The sequence below is a fragment of the Hylaeus volcanicus genome, chromosome 6 (assembly GCF_026283585.1).
Source record: "Hylaeus volcanicus isolate JK05 chromosome 6, UHH_iyHylVolc1.0_haploid, whole genome shotgun sequence".
NCBI lineage: Eukaryota > Metazoa > Arthropoda > Insecta > Hymenoptera > Colletidae > Hylaeus > Hylaeus volcanicus.
In genome coordinates, this window is record NC_071981.1 from 13,473,505 (window position 1) to 13,495,551 (window position 22,047).

The 22,047-nt window shown below is 37.0% G+C and overlaps 4 protein-coding genes across 4 annotated transcripts in view; 1 reads left to right on the forward strand and 3 right to left on the reverse strand.

The window, feature by feature from the left end:
- The window catches only part of LOC128878541 (dynein axonemal heavy chain 7), a 38,663-nt gene extending 35,696 nt beyond the window's left edge, over positions 1-2,967 (reverse strand). Inside the window, exons 1-3 of the mRNA XM_054126828.1 lie at positions 2,846-2,967; positions 1,205-1,478; positions 699-1,079 (exon numbers count right to left, since the gene is read on the reverse strand). Coding sequence (XP_053982803.1) covers positions 699-1,079; positions 1,205-1,470 — 647 coding nt within the window. The 5' untranslated portion in view covers positions 1,471-1,478; positions 2,846-2,967. The remainder of the gene's footprint in view (positions 1-698; positions 1,080-1,204; positions 1,479-2,845) is intronic.
- A 2,684-nt stretch (positions 2,968-5,651) lies between these two features.
- Positions 5,652-22,047, forward strand: part of LOC128878298 (FERM, ARHGEF and pleckstrin domain-containing protein 2) — a 96,186-nt gene continuing 79,790 nt past the window's right edge. Inside the window, exon 1 of the mRNA XM_054126395.1 lies at positions 5,652-6,008. The gene's annotated coding sequence lies outside the window, so the exon portion shown is untranslated. The remainder of the gene's footprint in view (positions 6,009-22,047) is intronic.
- LOC128878300 (muskelin) lies at positions 9,383-16,404 on the reverse strand. The gene is made up of 12 exons (XM_054126397.1): positions 16,185-16,404; positions 15,894-15,963; positions 15,571-15,713; positions 15,266-15,470; positions 14,986-15,178; positions 14,678-14,913; positions 14,338-14,618; positions 14,101-14,275; positions 13,676-13,870; positions 13,357-13,548; positions 13,038-13,280; positions 9,383-12,955 (listed from the first exon to the last, which is right to left on the reverse strand). Exons 1-12 carry the CDS (start codon positions 16,271-16,273, stop codon positions 12,716-12,718), a joined length of 2,262 nt encoding a protein of 753 aa, XP_053982372.1. The 5' UTR covers positions 16,274-16,404; the 3' UTR covers positions 9,383-12,715.
- On the reverse strand, positions 16,553-21,756 carry LOC128878297 (ubiquitin-protein ligase E3C). Its single transcript, XM_054126391.1, has 5 exons — positions 21,228-21,756; positions 20,670-21,140; positions 20,060-20,595; positions 17,928-19,975; positions 16,553-17,407 (listed from the first exon to the last, which is right to left on the reverse strand). Exons 2-5 carry the CDS (start codon positions 21,119-21,121, stop codon positions 17,240-17,242), a joined length of 3,204 nt encoding a protein of 1,067 aa, XP_053982366.1. The 5' UTR covers positions 21,122-21,140; positions 21,228-21,756; the 3' UTR covers positions 16,553-17,239.

Sequence of the window (22,047 nt, forward strand, 5' to 3'; positions counted from 1 at the left end):
AGGAAATGCAAATGCAGAGTAATGTAAAGCAGAAATTAAACGAATGTAAGGAAAGAAGAAATGCAAGACTGATTATGTGTTATATGTAGTAAGGTATGACTTCGCATCTTCATACTATGATGCCATATTCTGTTCCGACTCGCGCATGCTGAAAAAAGCTGAACGCGTAGTACTGTAGTTACAGTCCGAATTAGTCCGTATTCATTATACTTGTATTTTTCTTTTGGGCGACTAAAGGCGTCAGTTTAATAGTCGTATTAGATAGTTTACTGACGCTAAAACCCATGCGCGACTTGGACCAAAATCTGGCCCAGTGATGTCACCCGCGCCGACTTTTTTCGCGTATGAGCAGTGAACATGGCATCACGACACTGCTAACTGTTATTCAGTGATAGACAAAACCCTAGCTTTCGAATAAATCTGAAGTTTGCCGATACGTTTGTCTCGTTTCCTCTTTTAAACATTTTCCAGAGAAAGAAACGAGACAAACACATCGGCAAACTTTGGATTTATTCGAAGCCTAGAGTTTTGCCCATCTCTGCTGTCATTCTGACTGCACGTGTGCGAAAAAATCCGGTATTATTACATACAAAATATGTAATAATATATAAGAATATCGAAAGTAGAGTTCATATTTTAATATTTGGAGAGTAGAAGACAATTTAGAAGACAACATAGCTCAATATGAAATAGTTTACCCGTAGGGATAGCTAATCGCGAGTTCCATTTTTATTCTCGTCCTGTACTGTTTGCTGATCTTATTGAACTCCCCAAAGTACTCTGTCGTCTTGTTGTCGATGTCGTTCGAGTCCAAGTATTCGAAGGGGCCATCCAGCCAGACGTCACGGTGTCTCTGCCAGCGATAACAGCGATAAATTAAATCGTAATACGGCATTATGTTTTCTTTCAGTTCCTTGATGCGAGGATATTCCGATAAGGGATACTGGAATAGGCTCTCTTCGTCATTAATCGACTTTATCCTGTCGTCTATACGCTCCAACTCGCGAGCGAATTTTCGCATGAACTCTATGTACTCGCTTATCCGTTTTGCGTCGTCCATGTCGTTCATTATATCCAATCTGGCAATAACAAGTTGACGATTCAACAATTTATATGGTTTTTGATATATAAAGAGAATTCGAAAACATGACGATTTGCTTATTTCGATCTACACTATTTTTAATTTTGACGAACTATTGTTCACCTGGGAAACATATTTTCAACATCTCTGTTCAAAACTTCGTTTCTGTTTTGGAGTTTTTCCTCCAACTGGAATTTTATATGTTCGTACATGGCGCTGTTTTGTTCGAATATTGGCCTAATTCGCTTCAACCAATGAATAGTGGTGTTATTTAACTCGATGTGGTCTTTAGTTAGAGTTGTCATTTCAATTAGAGACGCCATCATACGCAACGAAAGAGCGATCTTCTCTTCCAATGATCTCATTAACGTTGACGCGGCCATTATCATGTATTCGCCTAGATTATAATGAAAATAACAGTTGTAATACATTTTCATTAGATAGGAAAAGTGGATTAACACGTTCATCGCCACGTCACCCATATATGAAAGTCAACTGTCAATGATAATGAATTCAAACGAAATACGTGAACTTCGATGGAGTTCCAAAAATAAGGTGACAGTGCTTTTCACCGAAGAACTAACAAAATTAATTCAGGAAGTTAAATGTCACAGAAAATGAATTTGAACGAAATACTTGAATTTCCATGAAGTTACGAACACAAATGCCACAATAAATGTTTGACTACGTAGTTTCTAATAGTCTGTAAAGAAAATTTAATCACAGCAGAAATTTTCGAATGCATTATCTGGCAGCGAACGTGTTAAGCTTAATCTATAATGCTATAATTTTCAAACTCTTTCAAAGTTGCCTCCAAATCTTCGTAACACTTTACCGACCGATAGTAATTGGACATATAATTAAATTTAATAATACTCTTTATTTTCATAACATTGGTATTATGCAGTCCTTATTTTATCTATTAGAATCGTTTTCAGATTAATATTCATAAAATATTTCATAATTCATACAATGCTATCTCGATAGATAACAAAGTATTTGTTACCATGACAAAAAGTCGATTAGTAGACTACCACCAGTCGGTAAAGTGTTAATCTATAAAGTATTGGGCTGTGGAAAGTTCATGCCGATTTTTAGTAGGCGGTACAGGTCTGTATACATGGTGTCCAAAAATGTTGTAACACCTTGAAAGAGGTGGTTCGGGAGGTGATTTGAAACAACTTTTTCCTTAGCAAAAATATTGTAGGAGGCTTAGTTAAGAAGATATTAACGGAAAACACTGACCAATCAGAGCGCGAGTATGCCGATGGAGCGCTCGCGGTAGCGTATGTGCACGGCCGCCTAATGCGTAGCCACGCCTACACTGGGCGGTCCAACGGCATCCGCGCGCTCTGATTGGTCAGTGTTTTCCGTTAATATCTTCTTAACTAAGCCTCCTACAACATTTTCGCTAAGGAAAAAGTTGTTTCAAATCACCTCCCGGACCACCTATTTCAAGGTGTTACAACATTTTTGGAACACCCTGTATATCAAAATGGATGAAAACAAATAAAATGTGTACATTCCTTAACAGGTGGAAAGGTTGCGGAACAAAATGCTACACATATAATTCAATAAATATACATAAAAATTTAAATATGCCTTTGAATTTTTCTTGAAAATAGGCATGAAGTTTCCAGACAACCCAATACCATCAGTAGTTGTTACTCCATTGTATTAGAATACGCCACCTGTAGGAATCTTCTACTTCTCCTTCGAAAACCATAAATAATAATGAAATAGGGAAAGAGAAAAAGTGTTCACCTAATTCGAGTAACTCTTTGGTAGTATCGGGAATATTCGTAGCTTTTCCTCTTATAGTTTCAAACGCACTGCAAATTTCAAGATTGAATAGACGATGACTCTTTACCAGTTCTTCGATAATCAATTCGCGAGCTTCTTGTGTATATTGAAGTAAACCAGTTTTCGCTGCGACTTGATGAATTAGGCCTATCGAGAAGTATTCATGATTCGGCTGAAATAAATTTTCATTAAAATTTATAGTAGTAGTTAAATCATAAATTTTCAACACATTGCGAGACATTTATTCGTCCATGTGGAAATTTATCATTTGCAAATAGGAAATTAATATACTTTAACGAAACGTAAAATTTAAAAAAGTGTTCAGGTGTGACATCTATGCGCCAAGCAATATATTATAATAAGGTGACCGACTCGCGTAGCTGGTAAAACAGATTTTCGTTTACACTTATCTACCGCGGAACTCTATCGAAGTTCAGATAATTAAACAAAGAGGAGATAGTAAATAATAAAGATTAAACGTTGATGAGGATAGTTTACCATGCCATTTATTTCTCGAATGAATCGATTAAAATCTTCGACTTTCGTTACGCACTCTTGAAAAGAACGTCCCATGCTGACGTAGGCGACGATGTTATCGTGGGTTTCTGGACCGAAAACGACTCGAAACTTTTCATGTAATTCGTCAACGTAACTGATGAAAGGCTGAAAAGCGTTTTGCAATACGTGGGCGAGTCTTCTATGCGTTTCTTCTAAATACCATTCGGGTAGAATAACTTTGATATGTTCACGGTCAGATTTCACGCCAACCCATGAGTCCAATGGCGGCAAATTTTGTCCTACGTGACTGATGTTGTCGATGACGTTGTGGAAAGAGGTGCAAATCTCGCGCATAGTTGGACTGAGGAATAGGTCGTTGTTCTCGCATTTCAATCGCAGCTACGAGACAGAAATACTTCAATATACGTTTCTACGAATGATAAGATTACCAGTATTGCAGAGATGGGCAGCTTGATTAGTTATGGGCATGGTTAATGGCGGCGTAGAAACCGCCTGCACGACATAATCAAATCGAGTTGGTCGTCTCTGCTCTATTGTCAAGTATGTACCAATTGGCACACGATAAAAACAATTCCTGTTAAGGCTTCTGGCCACCCTGAGCGCTCGCCAGATGGGCGCTATTCTTAAAAAATTCATAAATGCGAAAGTATAGAAAAAAATATTTTTTATGCTTTGACACATACTAAAAAACGGTTTAATGAACACATGAAAATTTTTTTGAGATAACAAAAAATAAAAATGGCTGCGGTTCGAAAATTTTGATGAAGGCCTTCGGCACGAAACGCGCGTGGGCTGTACCATCATTATATTCTTTATGTTGCATCCGAAAAAGAAAAAAGAAATATTAGTTTGTTTCTAAATGCTGCTTTTATAAGATGAATATTAAATACTAATACTCGATGATTTTTGTCACTCCTTTAAACTGAATCATTGCTAATAAAAAAAATGTCTTGCATCTGTTAATGGTATCATCATTCCGTAAAAAGTTAATCAAAATTTTCGTAGACCGCGGGGCCCCTCAAAACGCGGGACCGGGTTCCGGCGAACGCGCTGAACCTGCCTTGCGCCGGGCCTGCTTATACGCAGACACCCTGTAGAAGGGTAATAATATTTATTAGTTGTAGAAACTCACGTCAGTTATCCTGAAATGAAATAAAACTTGTATAACACATGGTTAAAGTCATGAATGAAAATAACTACAATGGTCATCTTTTGATTATCGTTCGGTGAATCGAACGGCAGGTCAAAGCTTACGATCTCGATCGATAACGTTTGACCTCGCAGCTCATTTTCCTCTTTTCTCGATGAACCAAAGATGAATAAGGATAGATTGCGTACTTTTAATAGCGGCATAATTTGCCAGTCCTGTAAAACCTCGAGAAGATGTTCGATGGTCTTAATCATACACATGACCACCTGAAGAGCGAGCAAATTGTCGGCGCAGTTGAGGAAGTCGCGTATAGAGGGTGGGGGTACGTCATAAAGGTAACGCGGTTGAGAGATCAGTCGCACGATGTCACCGTAATAGGTAGCACTGATGGCGAGCGCGCCTTTTTTCGTATCCGCTTCTATCAAGTCCAATAATCTTGAAACAGTGCAAGAAATGCGAGGAATAAGTTCACTTCCGACCTCCTCTTTCGCGTCACGTTGTCGCGTGATTGGTGCATATTAGTGAAACGATCGGGACTTTCGCGATCGAAATATACGCGAATAAGAAAATTGACAAATTTACGGTCGCGCGTGCGAAAGCGTTGGTTCGAGCAGTGCGAAGTTTGGAACGAATGACGGTTTAAAACAGGGGTTCCCAACCTTCTTAACGCGTTGACTCTTTTCTATGCAAGTGCAAACTTATACAGGGTGTTCCAAAAATGTTGTAACACCTTGAAATGGGTGGTTCGGGAGGTGATTTGAAACAACTTTTTCCTTAGCGAAAATGTTGTCCGAGGCTTCGTTAAGGAGATATTAACGGAAAACGTCGACCAATCAGAGCGCGCGTATACCGTTGGAGCGTAGGCTACGCGCTAAGCGGCGGCGCTGATACGCTACCGCGGGCGCTCCACCAGATACTCGCGCTCTGATTGGTCAGTGTTTTCCGTTAATATCTCCTCAACGAAGCCTCGGACAACATTTTCGCTAAGGAAAAAGTTGTTTCAAATCACCTCCCGAACCACCCATTTCAAAGTGTTACAACATTTTTAGGACACCCTGTATTTTATAAATTAGTACAAGAATAACGTTAACACGAAATCGAGTGTTAAGGATATACTTTGCTGAAGTTGATTGACGAATCGTTACCGGTTACATTGGGAACTCCTATACTGTACTTCGCGTTCAGCAAAATGAGCTGAATTCAGCCAAACAGAACGATAATTATTAAATGACATTTTTGCTAACGAATTTTCAATCGGTTGTCGAGTCTATTCGTGTTTCGACACTTTATTTGCTCGAGTCTTTCGCTTAGTGAAGTGTAGAATGAATTTTCAACTCGGAATAATGTACCTGTTGAAATCGAGATAACCCTGGTGCCGGTAACGTCTGAAATCGCAGATCCACTCTGGCATGAGGAGATGTGCTCTAGCCACAATGTTTCTCATTAGCTTGTGTGGTAAGTAATACCTTTTCTTGATCGCGCAACGATTTCTCAAATACTTTGGATACTGATCCGTTCGACCAGCAAGCTTAAATGGCGGGATAGGTATCAAATCTTTGTTACATTCTTCCTGGCATTCTATGGCAATCACTCGCTTCACAGCTTGTTCATGCATAGCTCGGTGATAGCGCAATTTCGTTTCGTTTAGTTGAGCCTCGAAAATATCAGCATATTTATGTCGTAAGTCGGCTGCTACCAACTTCCGAATATTCTCTTCCCATTCCTAAAGGATTTTCAAATTGAACCGTGTTCTCGGCCGCAGACGTATACACAGGTTCGAAAGGTCCAGGGGTGGAGGAAAGCAGAGATGGGCAAAACCCTAGGCTTCGAAAAAATCTGAAGTTTGCCGACGTGTTTGTCTCGCTTCCCTCTTTGGAAAATGTTCAAAAGAGGAAACGAGACAAACATATCGACCAACTTCAGATTTATTCGAAGCCTAGAATCAGGGCCGGCGCAAGGCAGGTTCAGCGCGTTCGCCGGAACCCGGGCCCGCGGTCTACGAAAATTACTGAATGAAAAGGTACCGATTTTGATTAACCTTTTACAGACTGATGATACTATTAACAAATGGAAGCAATTTTTGCGGAGATGCAAGACATTTTTTTAGTAGCGATGATTAAATTGAAAGGAGTGACAAGAATCATCAAAGTATTATTATTTAATATTCATCTTATAAAAAATATATAGCATTTGTAAATAAATAATTCCTCGTTGTAAAATTTAAGTGTAGGATTTGAATGTGAATTCAGGCCCCGCAAAATTTTTGAACCCGGCCTCGCAAAAGGTCACGCCGGCCCTGCCTAGGGTTTTGCCCCATCTCTGCTTCTGAATACGTTTCACTTGGACAGTATTATTTAAATTCGTATCATTCGAAAGTTATGAATTTTTTTTATGGTACATGACTGAGATAATAATCTTTATTATAATTTCCAAGGAATGTCCTTTGCAGCGAAACCCAAGCGTTTTCCAACTTTATCATTAGCGAGTTTGCGCTGTGATCAAGTATACAGGGTGTCCCAAAAATGTTGTAACACCTTAGAAGGGGTGGTTCTGGAGGTGATTTGAAACAACTTTTTCCTTAGCGAAAATGTTGTGAGGGGTTTCGTTGAGGAGATATTAACAAAAAACCCCGACCAATCACAGAGCGCGTATACCGTTGGAGCGCCCGCGGTAGCGTATGAACGCGGCCGCCTATCGCGTAGCCTACGCTCAACCGGCATACTCGCGCTCTGATTGGTCAGTGTTTTCGCTTAATATCTCCTTAACGAAACCTCGAACAACATTTTCGCTAAGGGAAAAGTTGTTTGAAATCACCTCTTGAACCACCCCTTTCAAGGTGCTACAACATTTTTGGGACACCCTGTATATACCCCTGAAGGAGCGCCACGATAATCTTGCCCAGGGCGCCAATATTGCTAAAACCGGCCCTGCGCATAGATTAATAGTATAAATTCGAATCGCGAATTTATAACTACATGATTAAAAGAGGCCTTGAAATTGCATAATGCCAAATTGTAGAAAAAATGCAAATAGAGAAGGATGGTTTATTACTAGATGATTGCATTTTCATGAAATACAACTGAACCTTCATTAGAAGGACTTCCATGTCTATGGATTATCCTCAGCATGGTAATTTTAGGACCTGTGTATACCACTGCGCTTTTGAACTTGAGTGATAGACCATCACTGATAGTACTGTCAGTGACGTAACTATAGGTGCCAGGTCCCTTTGACCGCGGAATATTCAGACCCTTGAATTTAAGATTTGATTTAGAATTTAGTTAACACTAGATTTACGGAGATTTTTCATCAAATTTCTATTATTGATTTCTATTACTAATGCTTATAATAGTCGATTTACTAAGATTAATTAGGAGGCTTAGAAGAAAACGAATTCGAATATATGCTTGTCTTTTTGTACGAATAAAAGTCAGTAGTTTACTCCGTAAACCCAGTCTCGAAGGAAGTTAGTCTGCTTCTAAAAGGGAACCGCCTTGATACATCACTGGGTAATATTTGAATACGCGTACGGGAAGTAAAGTGTGCGCGGGCAATTTGTCTGCAAAGTCTCTCATTTTCGCGAAGTAAAAACCTTGAGGCTTCTCCAATACACACTTGTGTACTGTTTGACAGTCGCTTGGATTTCTTTCATGGTGGATCTTCGATCTCGTGATCGCTGATTCCAGCACTTGATGCACTTCTTCCACGTCGAACTTGAAAAAGTTAGCAGGAAAATTCAGACAAATAAGGAGTCATTTAACCTCTCCAGGAACGAAGTATTTTGTTCGGAATAAATAAAAATTCAACCTCAAAATATTAACGGTCTATGCAAGTATATAGTTTTGTATAATTTAATTCTGAATGTATATTCATAATTTTAGTGGTTATGTCGATGTTGCAGCCTTCAAAGTATCTTAAAGGAGTATTCCTGAAGAGGTTAAGAGGAATTCTACTTTTGAATAAAGATCCAGGCACTTGTGTACCTTTTCTAATCTAAATGCATGATCGGGAAATTCTTTAATTGCAGTCATCTCGGATGATGCATCTCCTTTTGCGTCCACCATTTTTAATAAATTCTTTTAAACGAATACTATTATACACCTCGGATGATCTCTCAAAATTTTGAACAGCATGAAGCTATGAAGTATCAGACGATTAGATTGTTTAGACATGCGCAGTCCATCCAATGGCGAAAATAGTAATGGCATAACTAAAATTTTTTATTTTATCTCCAAAAAAATCGAACAGAGCTGAATAGTAATAATACTGCATAAACTTGATTAAATGCACGTAGTCGTAGAAAAGGTGTAGCACAAAAACCAAACCTTTCTGACGATATTACTGTGTTATTATGCTATGTAATAATAGTCAGTAATGGCGCCACTAATTTACTTAGGAAAAATGGCTGAAGGACTTTTGAAAGTTCATCTCCTTTTTTTTTTGGATGTAAAGGATAAATAAAAGAATAATTGAGGGCACGTCCATCGTGAATCGTCATGGTGTGAGACATTTATTTTAAACGATACATATTGCAATAAACACGATCAAAATAGCATTAAGAAAATAGATTAGAAATATCAAAAGTTACAATCGTGGGCTAAACTATTGCGCGCGGATTATTGTTGCGGAAAGTCCATCTTTTTTTATTCCAGACAGATGAAACGCGAGTCACAGTGCAAAACTAGTAGGTAGTGGTGCATGGAAATAATCGCGTCCTTCTCGGTTTTACTGTAAATTACGTTTCACTCCGTATATATGGCACACACACGTGTTGAATCTAGCAGTATAACCATAGTCAAAATGATGAGAGTTAAAGTAAATGCATTCGATCAACGTTAACGAAACGATTATATTTGAACATAAAAGATTAACGTAATTACGTTCAAATGTTACAATGATACAATTGATGAACAAAAAAAAAAAGATGATGGTTGCTTGGAAAACAATTGATGATGCGAAGGTAGACTATCAGACTGCGCCAATACGTTCAACGGGTAAAAGTCGAAAGAATATCTAATATAACAAAAAATTGGAACAATATTTTTACTTGATTATAAATAATTCGTGGTGTTAAATAATAAAACCAATCAAAACTGTTCCATCATTTACGTTTTGGATACTTGCAAGGAGAAAGGGATAAAATTTGAAATTAGAAATATTATAACTCAATTTCAGATGAAAGATTGAAAGTATTCTTGTTGAGTATTGTTTGTTATTTGGTATACTAGTTTCTAACAATTCCCTATTTATTTACTAGGGACAGTTTCCATTCAATCATAGTCGCACTTGAAAGTTCATTAATAAACAAAGTAGATAATCATGTTATTAAAACTCATTTCAATCTTAGAACAAGCTTTTCATATTTATATATAATGTTCTTAACTGAACTTTAAATCATCTTTGGTAATACAATTTTTACAATAATAATAAATAATTTTATTATTATTGCAGACGTATTTTTTGCAAAAGGGAACTGAAGTTACAGCTGTAAAAGTTAAATGTAAATATATAAAGCATATCCTAAGAATAAGATGATTTTAATTATTTCCAAGCAAGATATTATTCCAATTATTACGTAGACAGTCATGATTGATTTCTTGTAAGACTATTGCATTCCTCGTGTTTAATACTTTTCTTGGTGGAGCATTTGTATCGAGCACTTTTGGATCTACATTCACGTAACATATTTTTTCTCGTTTTTTAAACGTATTGGTGCAACTTAATTCTATACAAGCAATTAAAAGAACAGTTTGTTAGAAGCGAAGGGATCGTACAAATAGAATGGAAGTATACAGTACATCATAATTTCAAATCGTTATCAATCGCGCATTCGCCGTCTCATCGACCGAAGCTCGATGGCGTGGTCTCTCATAATCGCACGTTTAGTTGACTAGAACTCCGAACATCACGTCTTTACAACTCTATCGAACATTCTCGCAGATTTTCGTGATAAAATGTTGAGATAAGATCCTGAGATAATTCTGATATTTAGTATTTTGATATTTATATACATATAATATCGTGGAAGTAGTGTTTCTCTCTGGCTGTACATGTACGCAACGTGACGTCACTTATTTGCAACTTTCTCTCTTCTCGTGTATGAAACAGTTTTCGAAACGCGGTTGATAAATATCGAAGACGCTCGCATTATCTACAATGGACCACAAAAAGAGTCTGGTGAAACACTAGCATCCCCAAGTTGTAATTCGACGTAACCCAAGTGCCTATATTCCAAGTACACATATAGAATTTCTTCTTAACTTGACAACAATAGTGTTTTACAACTCTTTTTTCGTGGCACCTCGTACTCCCTAAACGGCGCTTAACTATTCGATTAACAAACAATAAGTATAACAGCCTTTCTTACCCCCCTCCACCGCAAAAAAATGTTCGGTGCCATTCTCGTTGGAAAATCTGAGAAAGATCAATATAGCGTCGAAACAACGCATTCTTCGCGTTTCTTTTCCTCCTAACGCCCTACTTAGTTTGCATTTCATATTTTTCTTTACAAAGTTTCGCTATCTTATCCTATTGACCGAATTGTACAATCGTTTCGTTCTTTCTGCACGTAAATAGTTATATACAAAGACACACTCAAAGCACTTGCTTCCATACATCTCGTACGGTCTCTCTCGATAAACTTCGCGATAATAATTACATTCTCTCACTGCTTTCGTGTTTCCGCCAATGGAACTAGAAGTAACTGCTTACAACAGATCTATCGATAAAGCGACATCTATATTCAAGTTGTTAATAACGCTTACGGTATAAAGGAGTTAACAATAATGATGGCTTTAACTATCAGTCCCTACATAGAATATATACAAGATGGTAAAAACAAGCTTGCGGAACGAGTCGCTCTTTGTACAAATCCCTATCGTATAAGCGAAAAATTATTACTATTATCTATTTCTTCCATGACAATGAATGATCAAATAGTGATGCATAGTTAGTGTAACATTGAAACTATATCACAATGAAAACTATATATAATTGTGTACATATTTATGCGTTCAATGCTTTCTTTAACGTAAACTTCTTTTTAATATACGAGAAAAAGTTCGACGAGAAGACTGTTCGTTTCGAAAGAAGAAATATTTTGATAAGCGAACAATTCTTTCCAGGATCGTTAAAGGAAACATTGTACATAGGGTACGCAGCGAGTTGGAGGGTGAAAGATCGAAAATAATTTCACATCATTGTCATGGAAGTATACGATTGTAGGATTTCTTTTGCTAAATTTCTAACATTTCTCACGAGGCATTTATGATAGACTTACAACTTGAATACGAATGGTTAATATTCTAACTACTCGGTATGATGTAAAGTGTATAAAATATTTTAAATAGTGAGCGAAGCCAGCAAAATAGAAGAATATACGATTTCTAATACATCCCGTATCTGTTGCATTTGTCCTTTCTCATTCTTACTTCTACATTTGACGAGTTTTCGTTTCATGAAAGTCTATGGAGCCTTCCTTCGAATATATACAGCATCAAACGAAGAGCTTTTAAAAAATAGTCTCTCTGTAATTGTTCTTTCGTTTCTTTCATTCAAGAGCAGTAACAACAATTTATATTTGTATTTTTCGACAAGAGTATGCGATATTATTCACAGAAATAATGAAAATGATACTATCGTTGATGACAAATAAAATCAATTGTAGAGATATAACAGCACATAATATGCGTAAAACATAATTCTTGTTGATCACGTTCTATGAAATAAAAATTAGGAATTGACGTGACGAATCTACGTACGGTAAGAGAGCTGTTAGAACAATCAAATGTAAACGAAAACTCAATATAAAAGACGTAAATTTACATATTTAACTATTAACTCGTTACTTAAAAGTATCACAATGAAGTATATAATATATATTAGTATCATCTTCTTTTGTAAGCTATCTTCATGCGAATGAAATCAAATTTAATATATGTATATATTTATATTTATATATGTATACGTTTGCGTGTGTAAATCTTCTTACTTTTTTAAAACGATACAAACAAGTACACTATATAAAAATAACGTTTCCCTTTTAAAGATAAAATCACGTTTCAATATCATAGTAAATATCTTTACAAGAAAAAACAAAAAGGAATCTCTTTGCTTTATATTTTCTCAGGTATTACTCTAGTGGATTTTTAATTACTGTTTGATCATAACGGTAAAAGATCGATCAAATTAGCGCGCGGTTGCGTCAACGACTCCGGAAAGAATTCTGTCAGCTTATCGTACAATTCAGTTCTTAATGTGTGAATATCGCGCGTGGTTGGACAGTACAACGACGTACCCGTGTTAACTAAATTTTCTATCATGCTGCCCGAACTGTTCGAATTTGTAGCTTCTCCTATTAAGGAGTTTTGTTCTCTGAATAGAATAGACGTTAACAATTGAAACTGTAACGAAGAAATGCATAAAGTTCAAAATGCAAAATCAATAAAATTGTATTCACCCGTTACTGATAAAAGATGTCAATACCTCTTTTGTCTGTTCCACATCGTTATGATCGATAATCTCCGACACTTTCGTCTGTAGGTATTCGAGTGCTTCGACGCTGTTGTTCAAAGCTAGCTCTTCGAACTTGTACTTCCTAATGAGAAGTTTGCATCTCTTTAGAATTTGTTCGTGAGAGAGCCTGCATAGTTTCAGTTGCCAGAAATCATCGAGTCGCAAGTTTCGAAGTCGTGACCTTCCAGGATTTCCACCAAATAAGTAATGAACCTAACGAATAAATAATAAAGCACTATTACAAACTCGCGATAGGAGAGCTCGCCTCGCAAGCGATAATGCAACGAACCTTTTTCGCGTGATCGTAGACTAATTGATGAGCGAATCGTGGACATGGCTCGTAATCTTGCATTTTGTTCCAGTATTTCTCTCCAACGTTCTCGTTTCGATAAATGCAAGACCACTTATTATTCTTAATATTGTAAATCCAAAAAGAATGCTGTACATTGTCGTCTCGTTTATCTTTGTCTTTACTTAAACCCTGAGCAAAAAGTAATTAAGAGCAATTCAGATATCGCTTCACTCAATGCCCGTGCTTAATAGTAATGATAACGACTACTACTTGAATCGTTATTATTTTTCAGTAATGTGGATTTCACAATACAAACCGATAAAATGTAAATTTCTCCCAACTCGGGATCGATCGTCGCTCTTTGCGTATAACCAACCGCGGGAACGTGATTCGTACTAAAATCATCAAAGCTAATGTGCTCAATGTGATTTGTATCAATTTCGTATGTGAAAAAGTCGCTAAGATACTCTTTGCCCCTCTGACCCGCGAAAATATATAGTTTCCTTGATCCCTGCGAAAGGGCGTAACATTAAAATTATGTTCTACTTAAAATGTATTATCTAAATCAGTGTTTCTCAAACTGTGATTCATAGACCTCTGGAGCTACATAGTTTCATCGACATTCCTTTGTACTTATAAGATACTCGTTATTCTGCTTTCATTGTGCTTATAAACATTGCTAGGTTCGCAGGAAGGTGAAGGTTGAAAAACACTGATCTAAATAATGTTTCAAATATATACCGGATGGAACAGCATAGAATGTCCAGCTCTCGATTTGATTGTTGGTATGTCAGGAAGACATGGCTTAGCAATATCGCAGGCAAGCCTATTCCATGTGCCAGTTGGTACATGATAGGAATACAGTCCAGAAAAAATTAGTTCGGCCATGCCTGGTACCAGCCCATGAACATCAGAACTGTGGATTAGACGAACGTTTTAATATACTAATTGCTACGATTACCACGTCGTTGAACTTACTTTGTCGGGGAAACAAGTCTTCGACCACCGAAAATATAAATGGTTCGCTTTTCAATATCCATAGACATCTGATGATCAAAAATTAACTGTGGTCCTCCTACTGCACCCGTGTCCTCTGATATTAATGTCCAATTGTTCGATTCAATGTCATAAACGAAAAAATCACTCTTCAAGTTTTCTGGTGTTCTATATTGTGCATCTAAGTATCTGCCAAGGGTAAAAAGTTGTCTACGTTCTGGATCAATGCACATTTTATGACAAGATCTTGCGCTTGGACCACCCTACAATTAGGTATTTAAATTCTATATCTAACGTCGTCGATTCTCTTGCGATTACTTACCACAGTTTCGGTATCTTTGCATATAATGGTCCACTTATTTGTAGCTATATTGTATGCCCACAAATCTGAGAGGTCTTGGTTCCCATCCCATCCACCGAACAGATAAACAAGTTCTGCGGATGGGTCGAGCACCATTTGATGACCTCCTCTCATTCCAGGCTTTGGCTCAACTGTTGATAATTTAGTCCAAACCGCTCTGTAAGTCTGAGCGTTGATATAGTCGTTCAAAAGACCCACTGCAACGTACATAGTATTAGATTCTACGATTACGTCGATATATTTTACAATGTGACAAAATGGAAACTCACTCATAACAGCATTGCTTATAAAATGTTCAGCTTGAAGATGATCACCCTTTGTAACTAATAAATCATACAACCCTGTCATTCTAGGATCTTCTAATGGAACCCCAGTAACTCTTTGCAGAGTTTCTACAATTTCTGGTTGCTCAAGTCTTCTGAAGTGTTTCATACACAGTCTTATTACTTCGTTTTGGCGATACTGAAACATAACATCAGCTGTGTTTACAAAAAGTAAAAGCATATTGCATGAATTTAACAATATAATAAATATATTATTTTAATTTACCACATTGAAACATTTGATGAAAGGCCTGATAATTTTAGGATCGTCTATACCATTTAATCGTACATGCCAAATAGAAAAATTAAAACTAGGACCCCAAGATTGTAATGGAAGAATCTTAATGTATCTAATTGGAAAGTAATTCTCTTCATTTCCTAGTGTGTGTTTCAACTCAAACGTTTCTGGTGGATGATCATTTTTTAGTCCACTAAAAATATATAATTACTTGTTAATTATATATATATATATATATACATATATATATGTATATATACAATCATTGCTTCAATCATGAGACTTGAACCTACCTTTCTAAGAGCTCCATCATATTTTCTGGTTCTAGGCCACCGTACACTTTAAACTTTTTTATGTTGCACACATGTGGTTTCATATATTTACCAAATGTAATTGTTTTCACGATCGAGAGACTTTGCAATTTTAATATGAGAAACTGAAAAACCAGAATATCAATCATACGAAAATATGCTTTTGTACATTACATCCACACCATTAACATTAAATTTATTCGTTGAATTAAATAAATATTCGTGTCTCTGGCATTTTATCAACTCTTTAAAGGTTTATTTGAATTTTGTAGACTTATATCACATTAGTTTTTAACAATGTTTACCTGTGGATGATTCTCAATATCGGAAGACCAACGTGACGTTTGATCCAATGGGTCATCTACGAGGATATTTCTAAAAGAAAGAGAGGAAAACGTTAACATAACGTTTCAGATGTAATCTGGAGTGATCGAGGTTGTTATTTATTTGATAAATTCACGTATATATAACGTGTTTTGCTTTTCATCATAACCGTTACTTTAGGTTAGAGAATCATCATCGGTTAACAATCATTTTCCAGCCTGCAATTACGAAGTTATTGTATGTAGATTACTCGATTATAGGAAGATACTTACTCTGGCACGTAAGACGAGCAGAAGCTGGAGTACTTGTAAATTTTAAACTCCAAAACTTTGTGAAAATTGCTATTCTCGTTGGACGCCATGTTACACAAATGACATAAGCTTTAGCACTACATAAATGTGTGTGCCATTTTCATAGAGATATACATATATCTAGGGATGAGCGCCATATGAAAACATGGCCCGGTGAACGGAACAGCGTGTGACAATATATTTGAAATTTAATCATTTATACCAAGAACTCTAGTCGTTTTCTTTTTCTTTTACATATTCTGCGATTCTTATTAGTTTACAAATTTCATAATAAAAGCATGAAACATGTATCGTAACATTCAAATCATGTATTTTGTAATAGACGTGTGTAACACTCGAGGATTTCGTTTTTTTTTATTTACACACTGTTTCAACGAATTCATAAATACATAAATCCTATCCTTTCATGTACATTCAAAGTAGACAGTAGTGTCGATACTTGTGACGAATACAAAACATAAAAATATACACAATTTACAGTTACAGACCAAGGGCAGAAAAGTGTTACAACGAAAAAAAATATGATTTTGTGTATACATGTATATAGTATGACGTGTATAAGTCCATGTATATATAATATATATACTGAACAAGATAAACGAACGTATTGTTACAAATACATTTGTTCTCTGTAACGGTAGCAGTCCTCTCAGACGCTACCTAATTAATTGGCCCCTCCTGACAATATTACACGTTTATTGCCCCGCTCGATGGAGATCTCGCAAAAATTGTTCTGCCCCGTTACAAATCCCAACATCGATCTATCGACGGGCGAAGTATTGTTTCAAACAGAAAACCGATTTATCTTCCTTACTAAATGAACATAGTACACGTGTAGCATGTAGTAAACATCTAATCGTTATCGCTTATCGATTAATAAAATATGACAGCTTTTACATCCGCATCTCTTGTTCTCAAACACGCACTTAACCTTGATTACGCTTATAATGTTATATACAGTCAGGTATCACCGATTTAACTAAAAGGATTCACTCAACAGTCAATAGAAATCGGGTTTAACTCAGTTCGAAGCCTGCACCAGCTTGTATCGCGTATAAAAGTTTCTCGCGTAGAGTTTTCTCGTCCGGGAACTCTGGGAGTTTTAACAGATTCATACAGGTACTGGAGGTTGGCAAGTGATCTACACTGCCAGCTTGTTGGATACAGAAGGGTGGATCGAGTTCCTGAAAAATTGAAATCATTATTAATCGTAAATAGCAGAGTTGAACATATAATTATTTTAACACTTTAGCGACTCGTAGCGATGATTGGATATATAGTACAATTCAACAATTTGTCTTCTTTTGATCAAATTATACAATATTTATTTTGTCTACTAGAAATGTTTTCTGATTAATATTAGGTTGTTCCAAAAGTTTCTTTCGCTTTATTAATAAGTAATACATGCACAATAGTTTATGCTTTATGTTACATTACTGAATTGTGCACGATTCATTTTGCTCCATTACTGTTACAACATGAATATCTATGAAATTAGATTGTCTATTTATATAAACACGACCACATAAAATAATTGAGTGCAACTCGCGAAAGAAACTTTCGGGACAACCTAATACTTATATAGTATCTCATAATTCATATAATATTGCTTGTTTTAGCCAAATAGATGACTAATAAGCTACCGTTCGGTAAAGTGTTAATAACGAATAATGATTTATCTTGAAATAATGTATTCGTACACACCTTGAATCCAAGTAGTGGTGGCCGACTGCAACTGGTAACGAACTTCAGCAACTGTCGTTTTTGCTGATCGCTAAATTCGTTAACGACTTTCCAGAAAGCAGTTATCGTCGGATGATTGGGTGCATAGCCTCCCGTGTAGTTTGTATGCAATTTCAAGTCGTTTACGTCAACGGGAATTTGTGCACCCGATATCAATACTTGCAGCTCTTTGTTGCTGAACATTTGAAGCCAGTCCAAGGGTACCACGTTACCAATACCTTGCTTGAACGCATAACACTGTGCCCTGATCTGCTTGTTCAGTTTATAGTCTGCCATCAAGTGGATATACTCGATACGGTTGTGATTCGTGACAGGAATATTGGCACCGCTTGGTTTCAATTCGTCGACTCGTCGTTCGCCTAACTCGTCTGACAGTATAGTGAAGTCCAAGCCAAGATCGGCGACATCGCCTTTGTAACTCTTCAGATACAAGAGATTCCTATACATGATCGGATCCAAGGAGGCCAAATGATGAACGTCAACGTCCGATTGGCGACCAACGATTTTCGATAGAAAGAATTCCGCGAACGGAAGCTCGACCAACAGATTCTCGTACAAAGCTTTCCCAAGAATTCTACCGATAAAGTAATAATGCTTTGGGAAATCATCAACCAACAATTGTACCGTAGGATTCGGATACAGCATGTTATCCTTAGTGAGCTTGAAAAAGCCTCTGTTAGGATCGAAGCTCGTTTTTAACAGTTCCGATAAAAATTCTCTAAATAGACCGCCACCGTCTATACCAGCTTCTTCCAGTCCAGCCGAATTAACGAGCTGCACGCGCATTTTCAATCGCAATTCTGATTCTTTCTCAGGCGATAATTTTTGAAACGCATCCTCGTACAAATAGTTCCTTCTCACCGATATCTTTATTGACGGACCTTGCATAAAGTTTGTCACGTCACCTTGTTGTTCCGATTTGTCGCGATAAATTAACGACTGAAACACCACTACTCGATCGCTAAACGGTACAACGAACGGTATCTCGCGAAGGAGCGTTAACGTTCGAACTTCCTTCGAGGACAAAGGTGGTCCTTCCTCCAGCTCCTCTCGCGTAAACACTCGAAGCCCTTGAAATGGTACATAACCCCTGAGCCTACGCCTGCGAAACGTGAAATTCTGAGGTTTGTCTATAGGTATCGCAATATTCGAAGCGATCCAATGCCCCTCTGGACAGAATTGCTGTCTCAAGTCTCGCGTATGCAACTGACGTAGCAAGCTAACCGTTACTTTGAATAGATGCGTCCACATTTGGGTGTCTTGTTGATTTTGAATAGTGCCCGACGGACCAAGAACAGCGGTTTTGTAATTGTCTCGCACGGTAGGCCGGCTGTCGGGAAACGCAAGCTCAACTAAGCCCAAGCAAACCCCTTTCAAGTGGCCAGAGAGCAATACCAATTCCGAGATGGTGAATGGCATTGCTTGTTGACCGTTGGTGTCCAACGGCTGTTCAGTCGTTTCGATGAAGAATTCTGTGTCGTGCAACGTTGCGATAAGCAAACTGAACAATGAACAAAATACGGCTAACAGCGGAACTATCTTTTTCGTGTCTTCGCTAGAAAGACTGAGTCCCTGCGACATAATCTGCAGTAGAGGTGTCGCTCCACCGAATAACGACATTTGACAAACTGACAACAGAACGGTCCATAAATTCTTGAGAAACACTGGCTTGAATGCGAGCATGTATAATAATTTATACTTGTGAATGGCTAATTTGTTGGTAATCAGCAAATGATGACAAAGTTGGCACAAAGGTTGCAACACGGCCGGATCTTTGCTACGATCCACCGCTAAAAGTATTTTCTGAACACGTTGCTGTTCGTTCAGCATTTCCAGGCACTGATGTAAAACATCAGCTTCTTCTTTATCGATCATGTTTACATTCGATTCCGTATCCGAATCATCTGCTTGCTCCGTGCTTTCCTCTGCGACCAACGGGATTATCGTCGAACTCGTGGATGCGAGTACTTGTAAATAGTTAATAAGAACATCTTTAAATTTACACGTTGCTGTAATATGAAACAAAAAAATCAAAACATTACTTTACATTCATTTATCGTAATTAATATCAGATTTGATTTTCATACACTTACTGAATCGATTCGATTCTAAGGATAAAATGGAATAAAGCAAACTTATTGTAGGCTCTATTTCCATTCTGTTGATGCAATCGATTAATTGAATGTATGGAAATTCTTTGAATTCAGACAATGATGGAATAATAAACATCCGAATAGGATCGGACATTCTTGGAGATAGTATACTTCTACAAAGTTCCTGTAAAACGAGCATAGAAAAATCATCTTTCTGGTCTAGGAAGGAAATTAAGTCCAGTGGTCGCTTTATCATATCCACTAAACATTTTGAGATAGGGGTTGCTGGGATAGAAGTAGGTTCCAACAAAGGCGGGACTTTCTCGTTTATCAATTTCCTTAATTGATCAAAGTATTTGTGCTTTATCAAATATATAAAGATGGTTTCTAGATGTTTATAACTACTCCCTCTTAAGACCTTTCCCGTATCTTCTCGACTAGTAAACGTTTCTAAAGCTCTTAATGGTATGGCCAACGAATAAGCTCCATCCATTAAGGCTTCTGAATTATGTTGCATACACATACGAAGCATCCATCTGTAAAAATATTTATTATTATTACAAAGTAGAATACACAAAAATTATACAATGTTCTTTCTGTTAAAACTTACCGTAATCTCCACAACCACTCAGGACAGTTTACACATTTTTGTTTAATTTCTTGCTCGTGCTTTAGAAAATGTTGAAATGTCCAAACAAGTCTACCGGTATCCAGAGTATAATCGTAAAAGAATAATAATTTTCGAAAATATATTACTAAGTCATCTAGATTCACATTTCTACGACCAGTTATTTGTTGTTCTTCGTCGAATTCTTTCCTCACCACCATTCTCATATGCTTTCTGACAATGAAGCTGCGCACAAGTGCCTGAATTTTTAATGCTGCATTGTGCCTTCTACGTTGTTGCTCTCTTTTTAAACGTTCCAATTGCGCATGCTGCAAGAGGACTGACTTCTCTGCTCGATCATTCCTTTTACTGGCACCAGCTAAATTTTGTTGAGGTTTACGTCTGTAATCTCCTTCGAAACTGTACATGGTGTTTCGATGTCTTTTTAATAGCATAACATCCCTATTTCTATCTCTGAAAGAAACATTAAAAAACAATAATTGCTATTGTCCCGTTTTTGGGTCTTTTAACATATTTAAACATGTGCAATCTTGAGCTTACCATACAAGGGGTTTTATGATGACAATTTTAATTGACAATTCACTGACCTTGGTAATAGATATTAAACAAAAATATTTTGAAACAGAATGTCATTTCTTAGAAACCACGATACTCTGCTAATATATCACCGCTTATCCCCACATTCTCAGGAATATTTAACACAATTCTAAACTTAATGGCATTACCGACCTCGCGCAAAATTTAAATTTACTTTAATGTAGAATCTAACTTTGTTCTCGTTAAGAAGGTTAACATTTATGAGGATTACTACTTTTGTCGATTTACGTTTCGATACGATTTATCGTGAAGATCGTATTACAAGCATAATCTCAGCAGTTTGTATATTCGATGCTATGTCAGCAAAAAACAACTGGCTGTTAACACTAGATCGTACATATACGTCCAGTCATCAAATGCTCGCCATATTCTATTTTATAGTCGTATTGAGAAACACATACACTCCATTGAAAAAAATCTGACCGGACTACTACAAAGACACAACCGCCACCAACGGAGGAACTTCCCCTCCACGTCTTAACGTATGAAGTGCGCGAAGGGAGATGCGCATAAAATTATTGCGCTGCCAACTCTTCGGTGGTGCAGATGTGCAGATCGCAGCCAATCGCAGCAACACGTGCTTTACGCTGGAACTATCAATAATTAGTAACAAGCGTTATTTAGCGTATTCTTTTAAGAAATTAATTACTATTCGTAATATTACGATACAATTCAAAATAAAATTGATGTAAAAATAGATAGATAAGGATAGCTAAAAACTTTTTTCTAACGTATAGCAATGTTCTTCAGGAACTTGTCGTTT

What these genes read in the sequence shown, in the direction of transcription:
- LOC128878297 (XM_054126391.1), bottom strand. Translation starts at nt 21,121, where the DNA reads ATGCTATTAAAAAGACATCGAAACACCATGTACAGTTTCGAAGGAGAT. An exon ending in GAGTGGTTGTGGAGATTACG is followed by an intron (nt 20,596 to 20,669) that starts GTAAGTTTTAAC and finishes ATATTTTTACAG; the next exon opens with ATGGATGCTTCGTATGTGTA. An exon ending in CACCACTACTTGGATTCAAG is followed by an intron (nt 17,408 to 17,927) that starts GTGTGTACGAAT and finishes TCAATTTTTCAG; the next exon opens with GAACTCGATCCACCCTTCTG.
- LOC128878300 (XM_054126397.1), bottom strand. Translation starts at nt 16,273, where the DNA reads ATGGCGTCCAACGAGAATAGCAATTTTCACAAAGTTTTGGAGTTTAAA. An exon ending in TATAAGCAATGCTGTTATGA is followed by an intron (nt 14,914 to 14,985) that starts GTGAGTTTCCAT and finishes TGTACGTTGCAG; the next exon opens with TGGGTCTTTTGAACGACTAT. An exon ending in GAGAAATTTACATTTTATCG is followed by an intron (nt 13,549 to 13,675) that starts GTTTGTATTGTG and finishes CTTTTTGCTCAG; the next exon opens with GGTTTAAGTAAAGACAAAGA.